Source organism: Phanerochaete carnosa, assembly GCF_000300595.1.
Source record: "Phanerochaete carnosa HHB-10118-sp unplaced genomic scaffold PHACAscaffold_58, whole genome shotgun sequence".
NCBI lineage: Eukaryota > Fungi > Basidiomycota > Agaricomycetes > Polyporales > Phanerochaetaceae > Phanerochaete > Phanerochaete carnosa.
The window spans coordinates 1-9,917 of NW_006767685.1; the positions used below are offsets into that span (position 1 = coordinate 1).

General features: G+C 44.8%; 2 protein-coding genes across 2 annotated transcripts; both read left to right on the forward strand.

The window, feature by feature from the left end:
- Positions 1-834: 834 nt before the first annotated feature.
- PHACADRAFT_201947 (uncharacterized protein) lies at positions 835-1,656 on the forward strand (the record flags this gene model as incomplete). Its single annotated transcript, XM_007402218.1, has 2 exons — positions 835-1,146; positions 1,255-1,656. The coding sequence occupies 2 exons, from the start codon at positions 835-837 to the stop codon at positions 1,654-1,656; spliced, it is 714 nt and encodes a 237-aa protein (XP_007402280.1).
- Positions 1,657-8,112: 6,456 nt separating this feature from the next.
- On the forward strand, positions 8,113-8,974 carry PHACADRAFT_201948 (uncharacterized protein; the record flags this gene model as incomplete). The annotated part of the gene is made up of 6 exons (XM_007402219.1): positions 8,113-8,266; positions 8,336-8,368; positions 8,424-8,457; positions 8,533-8,628; positions 8,692-8,853; positions 8,902-8,974. The coding sequence occupies 6 exons, from the start codon at positions 8,113-8,115 to the stop codon at positions 8,972-8,974; spliced, it is 552 nt and encodes a 183-aa protein (XP_007402281.1).
- Between the last annotated feature and the right edge of the window lie 943 nt (positions 8,975-9,917).

The following is a 9,917-nucleotide window of genomic DNA, read 5'->3' on the forward strand; positions in this document are numbered from 1 at the left end:
GTGATAGTTTGTTGAGTCTACTGCTTGGTCGTAAAGCCATGCTTTACGTTTCTTTTCTCTTTGTACAGATGGGCCGGGGCACCCTTCCAAGGATGACCGGCTGTGTTGGAGTCTGTCCAGACACGGACGATTGGGTGGAGTCGTCGACTCACTCGATCATACACGTTACCGTTGTTATGAACGGTAATTGTATAGTCTCGACTCGCTCAGAAGTACATGTACTCTGAGGTGCTGACATCTGGCACATGAGAAGGACATTGTCGGGCCGTAGACGTAAGCGGCAGTGTTGAAACGCTCACGCGTGGAAACATGTGACTGAGGACGCGGGCCTAACACCTCCGAATAAACGTCGCTCATCCAGTACTTGTCTTTGGACATGTGGACAGGGAAAGTCATGTGGACACTTTTCGTGTTCTGGACCAAAGAACCTTCTAAAGGAAGGTTTTCTCTTTGCTCTACGGGTGGAACCGTAGAGAGATTCCATGCTGCACACCAGCGGCTACACCAGCGGTAGTAAGAGAAACTACCCTGACGTCGACACAAAGAGATCAGACTCATGTCCCTCTTTTTACTCACTCAGCACTTAAGTCGAAAGAAGTGCTGATCCTTTCACCTCTATAAGGATGTTGTCACCCAATGCGCAGTTCTGGTATGATACTTACGGCATCTTTCCGGGGAAACCCTCAGATTATAGAGAACCCAGGCACTCTGCCAAAAGAAGTAATCACAAGAAACCTTGTCCACCACCTCAGGTGAGTCCTAAAGCTGTTCCCAAAGGGAATAGGCAGAGGGCTGCCAAGACGATGGTTTTGATTAACTTGGGGTTCTTCTAGTATGCCCAAGTACACCAGCAAGAACTTCGTCGTCGCAAAGAACGAGTCTTCGGGCGTTCCTCTTTTGGAACGTATTCAACTTTCTCCCAAAAATGAACGTAAATTCAAAAACATCGGAAAACCTGCAAAACGGTACCAACCGTACGCCAACAAGCCCATCGCCCACAAGCCGCTCGCACTCGAACGTCGCCTCGAGTTACTCGACGAGGCGAAGGAAGAAGCCCAACGACGTCAGCAAGCTGCTGACGATCTACTCAAACAACGACGCACGGAAGCCAAGAAAATTGGTACGCATCGAGCCTATGATGACCTAGTATGCTCATGCCCGGATCTCTTCGCGTCCGAGGGGGAAAATTTCCTCCTATGGATTAAAGAGATTGAAGAGACTTCAGCGAGCCTAACATAGCTCAAATTCATGAAGAAGGGGATCCTTCGCCGTTGCGAGGAACTCCTCCCCACTCTCGTCGCCGTAAATAAGCGGTTCTTCGCAACGCACGACCATTTGGTTGATGCGGAGGAGCTCACTAAGGCTGGGAAAGGGTCACTTGCTGTCGAGCAGGTGCATGAATTGCTGAAGCTCTTAGACGGGCTTAGCTACATCAAGGAGGTCGTCGAAGACAAAGAGCTCGACATCGTCGAATGGGGCAATACGGAGTGGAGGCGGATCAGCGGGCTTTGCAGGCGGTTGAAAAAGGTACACACAGAAGGCACAGACTTTTATGACATTTGTAAAGCACTGTTAGACGGGAACTACACCATACCGGTGCGATTCAAAGCTTACAGTAAAGAGGCAGATGATTTTGTCTGGTACAATGGTGTATAAATAGTTTTTTCCTTTGTTAAAATATTACGACGAATGTTCTTTGCACACAAACAACATCGAGAGTTTATCTTGAGTTTTGAAAACTTAAACTGGTATCTAATAAATAAACCAGAATGTCTCTCCACAACACCCTGACTCCAATCCAGTCTCGCGCACCTTCTCGCGCACCGTCTCGGACTGCCCATGTACCTGAAGTACGACACTGGATTCCGTCCTTGCCATCGGCAATGACCCCAGGAAACGAAATCGAATTCCAAAGGGCTTTAGTTCAAAATGACGTAAACCTGGCCACCACTACGTTAGGCACAGGCGACGGCTTCAGAGTTCTAAGGAACTTAGCCGACTACATGTTCACACAAGCGCAAAACACTATGCGCTCCACCCTAAACTCGGTAGTACAATATGTAAACTACGAAGGAATGCAGTTAGATCAAACTTTGTCTAACATGCACAACGAGTTTACCAGCTTTAAAGATGAAAACATTATGGCAGTAGATACCGTTAATCGAATAAATACGGTTATCGATACCTTAGCAAAACAAAACATGGACTATCTTGTGTGTATACAAGCACTAGAAAGACAGTTGAAGGATTTGCCACAAAGTACCGGAAATAATACGAGAAATGTCAAAATGCCCGAACCACCACTTTTCCAAGGAACGGAGAGTAAAATCACGTCGGATCAGTGGTTGGATCAAATTGCGCTGTACACTGCAGCCAATGGTGTCGTCACGGATCATCAAAGGATATTGATGGCCTTAGCAAGAGTCTGAGCTCCGGCATCGGACTACTTGGCCGACTATTTCCAAAATATGCGTGAAGACAAAGGGCTAGGCACTTGGGCAAATTTTGTCACAAATATCTCGAATATTTACGGACAAAAGGATCGAAAGGCTGGCACAAGGGATGAAATAGACGCAATGTGGAAGAACACTTCACTCATCAAGAGTGACTTCCTCAAGTTTGCGGAACAATATAAGACACTAGCTAGACTAGTGGATTATCAAGATAGCCTACACATTGAGAAGATCGAAGCGATACTTCCCAAAGAATTAGTGCAGGCTACCATTGAAAGACGTCTCAATAACAACTTGCCAACAACTTGGGACGAATATATCCAACATATGGCTAATATCTGGCGTGCTTTGCATGCAGATAAAATTAAAGAGTCAGTGTTTGGAGGCAAGAAAACCTCGGATCCTAATGCCATGGAGGTGGATACCACCGAACGTGCTAAAGGAAAAGCCAAACAACAGGCAAATTTGCAGCAGACAGTTAAAAAATACTGTTAACATTGTGCCAAAGATAATAAAACTAAGGCAAAAACACACAATACTGCGGATTGTTGGCTTAAAAACCCAGAAAAAGCGCCAAAACGCACGGCAAAAACAGGATCACAGCAGACTACAGGGACTACGGCACCAAAGCCGAGTACACAGCCTGCGAGTAATAGACAAGCCAATCAAGGGTGGGGACATAACCAAGACCGATACCGTCAAATGCAAGTTCGCATGATGCAACTTATGACGGACCTCAATCAGTTGTCAGTGGATGAACCTCCATCAACCGAACTGACAACTACTGCGAGTATCGTTGAAATCGAAGAACCTGTCGCTTCGACATCGAAGGTCACCTTGGACGATGAAACCAAGGCAAGGTTAGGCGCCAGTAAAAAACCCTGGCAGTCATATTACGAAAACAACGAGGATTTTCCAAACGCGCTCTAGAAGTCTGCGCTCTAGAGTTAGAGGATAATGATACCCATGTCGAACCAGCCCAAGAGGCTTGTACAGTAGCAAAGGATTCTTGTGTATTTAATACTGCTCAAAACAAGAAAAGGTCATTTAAAATTCCTATTGCACTGTGGGTATACGGCAAAAAGACGCAGACCAATGCTCTAGTAGATTCAGGGGCCACAACAAATTTCATCGACAAACGTTTTGTTGAAACCAATCATCTGGTCTTATATAAGCTGGCAATCCCATTTAAAGTAATAAATGCGGACGGAACTCCTAATACGAATGGGCAAATAACACATTATGTTAAAGCCTACATGGTTGTAGGAGACCATGGAACCACTCACTACTTTTACGTCACTGACCTCGGCGATAAAGAAGTGATTATAGGTTACACGTATCTTGTCGCTCATAATCCCGATATAGATTGGGAAAGAGGACAATGGAAGTTCATCAGATGCCCTGAAACTTGTACCAACAAGAGAGTAAAACAAAGAGATCGCGAACTCGACATAAGCGAGTCTACACCGGAACTACCGTGGGAAGCAGACCTGGACATTTTAGGAGCTGCAGACACGGACGTACCACATATAAACTGGGTTGATTTAGAATCACCAGTTGACTGTTCACAAGCAGAAGTTATTGCGAATCTCCTAGACAAACCATTTGTCGGAGAATCTGAAGAAGATTTGGACGACGAAGACACAAAGGACTGGAAATCTAAAGTTCCAGACTGGGTACACGATTATGATGCCGTCTTCAGTAAGGTCAAATCAGAGCGCATGCCGGAACGTAAAGAATACGATCATGCAATTGATTTAGTGAAGGATGCTCCCCTTCCTAAACCGGCTAAAATCTATCCCTTGTCCGTCAACGAGCAAAGCTCTTTGGATGTTTGGATCCAAGAGGAACTCCGTAAAGGATACATAGTACCATCAAAAAGTCCTATTGCAGCACCTTTCTTCTTTGTAAAGAAACACGATGGATCGTTGCGACCAGTAATGGATTACCAAAATCTGAATGCAGTCACAGTCAGAAATCGTTATCCTATTCCACGTATATCAGACCTAATAGATGCCTTGAGTAATGCTTCGATATTTACGAAGATTGACTTAAGATGGGGTTATAATAACGTGCGAATAAAGAAAGGAGACGAATGGAAGACAGCGTTCATTACAAAGCATGGACTCTTTGAGGCCACAGTAATGTACTTCGGATTTTCCAATGCACCAGCAACTTTCCAATCCATGATGAATAATATCTTAGGCGATTTGATTCGTCAAGGAAAAGTCATGGTATATCTCGACAACATTTTCATATTTGGGAATGATAAAGACAAACATCGACGTCTCGTACGAGAAGTGTTGCGACGACTACAAGAGAATGATCTGTTCGCTAAAGCAGAGAAATGCTTCTTTGAACGCGAATCCATTGATTATCTTGGAATGATCATATCTCACAAGTCAGTAAAGATGGACCCTAAAAAAGTATCTGGAGTTCTCGAGTGGCCACAACCAAAGAAAGTCAAACAAGTACAGGCTTTCCTAGGTTTTGCAAACTTTTATCGCAGGTTTATCAAAGACTTTGCGAAAATTAGCAAGCCGCTTACGGAACTTACCAAGAAAGATCAACCATGGGTTTGGAGTGAAGCACAAGAAACAGCTTTTCAAACATTGAAACAAGCGTTTACTTCAGCTCCAATTCTAAGAATTCCGGATGACAAAAATCCTTTCAAATTATCTACCGATGCTAGCGACTTCACTATCGGGTCAGTTTTATCTCAACTAGACCCTGAAGACAAACTCTGGCATCCAGTCGCATTCCACTCTAAGTCACTCAGTGTTCACGAAAGGAACTATGAGATTTACGACAAAGAACTATTAGCCATAATAAGGGCATTAGAGGAATATCGACACTATTTAGAAGGACATCCGGAACAATTCGAAGTTTGAACGGATCATGCAAATCTGCAATACTTCCGTACCGCCCAAAAGTTGACAAGACGGCAAGCGTGATGGGCTCTATATCTCACGCGATTTAACTATAAGCTACAACATAAACCAGGCAAAACAATGCAGGCCGAAGACCCTCTGTCCAGGAGACCAGATCATGAGGAGGGGGTAAATCTAGATAATGAGGACAAAATTCTGCTTAAGCCAGAAGTTTTCGCCAACTTCATGCAGATTTGTGCACTAGATTACCTTCATGCTGGCCTAATAGACGATGATTCTATACTTAGGAAGGTCAAGGAAGCACTGTTAGACGACGAAATGACGAAAGACTATAAGCAATTACTGAAATCTGGACCAAGAGAGTTCGGTAAAGAATTGCAAGATTGGAATTTCGAAAATGGACTACTCCTTCATCGAGGAAAAATCTACATCCCAAAGTCTAAAGACGAAAGTCTAAGAAGACAAATAGTCCAAATGCATCACGATCATATATCGGCAGGACATCCTGGTTGATGGAAGACATACGAACTTGTGTCACGAAACTATTGGTGGCCAAGCATGTCTATATTCTGTAAAAATTATGTGTCAGGTTGTGAGACATGTCAACAAATGAAGAACCGTCCACAACAACCATTCGGTCCATTACAACCAAACCCCATACCAGCGGGACCTTGGGAAATAATCACAGTCGATCTTATCACTCAGTTACCAGAGTCTGAAGGTTACAATGCGATATGCGTTGTAGTAGACAGATTAACCAAGAGAGCACACTTTTATGCAATCACGAATGAGTTTTCAGCAAAGGATTTAGCAGAAGTCTTATATGACAGGGTTTACCCGTTACACGGTCTACCTCTGCAAATCATATCTGATAGAGGAACTCAATTTGCCGCGGAACTTTTCCGTGAATGGTGCAAAAGACTTGGAATTAAATCATCAATGTTTACTGCGTATCACCCTCAAACAGATGGTCAAACCGAAAGAGTAAATCAATCTCTGGAACAATATCTGAGATGTTATGTGGATTTCAACTTAGACAACTGGTCACAGTTGCTAAGCACAGCAGAGTTCGCATATAACAACCTAGCTCACGAAGGAACGAAACATTCGCCCTTCTATTTAGAGTATGGACGACACCCAAGGATGGGACCTACACTGGTCAAAGATTCAGGAAACGAAGACCTGAATGACATATTGCAGAAAAGACATGAGGCGCAAGAGCAAGCCAAAGCTGCGCTTTAATTAGCTGCTAAACGAATGAAGTGGTATTACGACCTACAAAAACAAGTCGTACCATTTAAAGTCGGCGATAAAGCTATGCTTGACATGCGAGATTACCGGACTACACAACGCGCGTTAACTCCACGCTATGCGGGACCGTTCGAAATTATAGAACAGATTACGCCTGTGACGTTTAAATTGAAAATGCCTAGTCAATACAGGGCAATTCATCCGGTTTTCCACGCAAGCAAACTAGTCACCTACACTGAACCCATGCCAGGACAAAAGAAATCGGCTCCAGCACCAATAATAAAAGGCGGTCACGAAGAATTTGAAGTTGAGAAAATACTCCAACATCGTGTTCGTAATCGTAAAACGTACTTTTTGGTGAAATGGAAGGGTGAAAGTGAACAAGACGCCACATGGGAACCAGCAGAACACCTGAAACATGCGAAACGAATAGTCAGTTCCTATTGGAACGACCCGTATGAAGCACGAATAATGGACACGCTGTCTATTCAGGAAGTGGCAGTCTATCAAAGAGACTCCACTCTGCTTGTCAAACTACAACCAGGGGCAAAATTGCCAACTCGAGGTTCAGAAGAAGCTGCAGGCTTAGACCTGTATGCCCTGAACAATGCCACAATACAACCACGTCAACGTCAACTCATACCAACTGGAATACAATTACAACTACCAGTAGGCACATATGGACGTATCGCACCACGAAGTGGCCTTTCAGTTAAAGGACTAGACATAGCAGCGGGCGTTATTGATAGAGACTACACTGGCGAGATACGAGTTTTACTCGTAAACAACAGCGACATCGCCTTTGAAGTAAAATCAAACGACCGTGTTGCACAGTTAATAGTCGAACGGATAGCCCAGGTCGATATTGAAGTAGTGGGTTTTATTGATGAAACCACTAGAGGAAACAAAGGATTTGGTTCAACGGGCAAATAACTCCTCTCCACGGAGCTCGAGTCTTAAGGCGGGGGTACTGTCACAAATTCGCCCCATACAAGCGCCTATTATATTCTTAGCGCTCATTATCGCGCTAAACACGATCACGTGACCTACACGGTCACATGCATATCACGAGACCTAGATCATCATATAGATATGATGGGATCAGTAGATAAGATAACCACAAGTCCAGAACTCGTTCTAGACTAGTCACATGTCATGACATCATGAGTGATGTCACCTGGTGGATAGCTTAGCCTAATGGAGATACTCCAACGGTCATTATCCCTCGTATTACGAAACATATTGGTAGTGTATTAGTAACGAGTCACGAGTAGTCACATGAGCACTTAGTAATGTAGAGTACCATAGGTCCTACGTAGTGTCAGGGGTCTTAGATTACTTGTATATAAGGAGCGTCGTCTGAGGCTTAAGACCTCAGACTCAACAACTTCGTTGATTCTTAGTATCTGCATCTCTCTCTACTTACACCCCTCGACTTCAAGTCCTACCCTTCAAGTCTATCAGTAAGGTGAGTATAGAAGTTGTGATACAGGCTTCTCAGGTTCTTGCACCGCAGCATGGCAGAGATGCTCTCAACTTTCCGCTGCGTCCTTCTCACCGACAAATATGTTGGCATATCTGCATGGGAGAGCTTCATGGTCGACTGTTTCAAGATCCTGGTTGAGACGTACAACCTCATCATCCTCCATCCACTCAAGAACCACTTCAACAGTGTGTAGCCCAAGTTACAATCGAGTCTGGTTGATCTGATGTCTCGCTACACTTTCCATGACTTTGCAGAAAGTGGGACCATGATACTTGGCCAAGCTATCTGTACATGGCAAAAGAAATCCTTTGTAGTTTTGCCTCTAACAGACCTTTGCTGTAGATTCATCGTGGAACATTGATGGGCTCACACTGTTGTGAGCACGTGCAACACTTCAGTATCTCCTGAATAGGTGCACTATCTGAATGGAAGACTTCCACATCTTTGATAGGCTCGTTTCGCTGACACTGGCAGACACCGCATGGACGCACAAGCTTCCTGCTGCAGAGGTGGACATGTTCTGGCAGCAGGTCATCAATGTTCTCGAGTACACAATGGAATTCTAGTGGCGGAACGGGGGATCATTCCGCAATCTCAACTGGCTCGCCAGCTTCGCAGACAAGAGCAGCAAGATGGCGCAGTATTTGTCCTCGACAAAACTGGACATCCTCATCCATATTCTCTATCCTTTCCTTACCTATCGCCGCCTGTTTGACAACATCTGCATTGACCTATACAGCGTTCTTTTCGAACTCTATATTCCTACTGATAAGTGAGTTATGCTTCATGTGCCGGGGCTGAACCAGGAGCTCATCCATAGGCAATCTCGCACGTATCTGGTGACCAACTTCCCTCTTATCAACGACTTGCGATGGTTTAACCTGTTCGTGTAGGCCGCAAATGAGTGGATCTTTAATATGTTACGTGTGGACAAGAGTGGATGGACGCTCTTACGTACCTAGGGGATGCTCGAGAAATTGTGCGGTGCCCTAAACTACGCCGCCAGGAGATCTTGGATAAACTGTGGCTGCGACAAAGAAGACTTTCTGTGGCCTGCCAGTATTCTTGCCACAACGTCACCAGCTTCAACACAGACCCAGACTGCAGGCCCACAAGACCCGAGACAGACAATGCACGATATCTCTGAGGATGACCAAGAGCTAACAGGCTGCTATCCCCTGTGCAAGAGACACTATCTGGCTTTGCTATCTGTCACCTCCCACGAGTCGAGCCATGGTAGGAGTGAGAAGGCCGAGAGCAAGTTGAGCCGCTCTCATTAGTGTCGCAGGCATCATTTGGCAGAGAAAATGACAGCGCAACATGATCATTTGGTGAAGCGTGCTCGCAGCGTGTTAGAGTTGTTCGAGACTTGCACCCGTGATACACTTTGCCTGCTGCTCTTAAAAATGGAGAAGTACCTGATCCCTGATACTGCGGTGAGTAATGCGATGAAGCGCGACATGTGAGACCTGCAGAATTATCTGGATGCTCGTGACAAAAATAAGGCTCAAGTTCTGCAAGCACAATTGAAGAAGATCAGTGATGAGAACACAGCTTGCATCTTTTGTTGTGTCCTAAATATTGTGCCTCCAAATGAAGAAGCAGCGAGACAAGAGAAAGATACAGCAGCTTGGCCTCGGACTTGAACACTAACTCAAGTCCTGATTGCTCCAGAGGAAGCGAAACGGCAAAATACTAAAGGTGAAGCGTGAGCTGCCCCGTTCACAACCAGTTACTCACCTACAATCTGCATATAGAGAAAGGCAAAAAATGTAGTGAAGAAGGTGTGCAGGTCACTTCATATGGTGGGCGCCGTAACTTAACTCTTAAGAAACC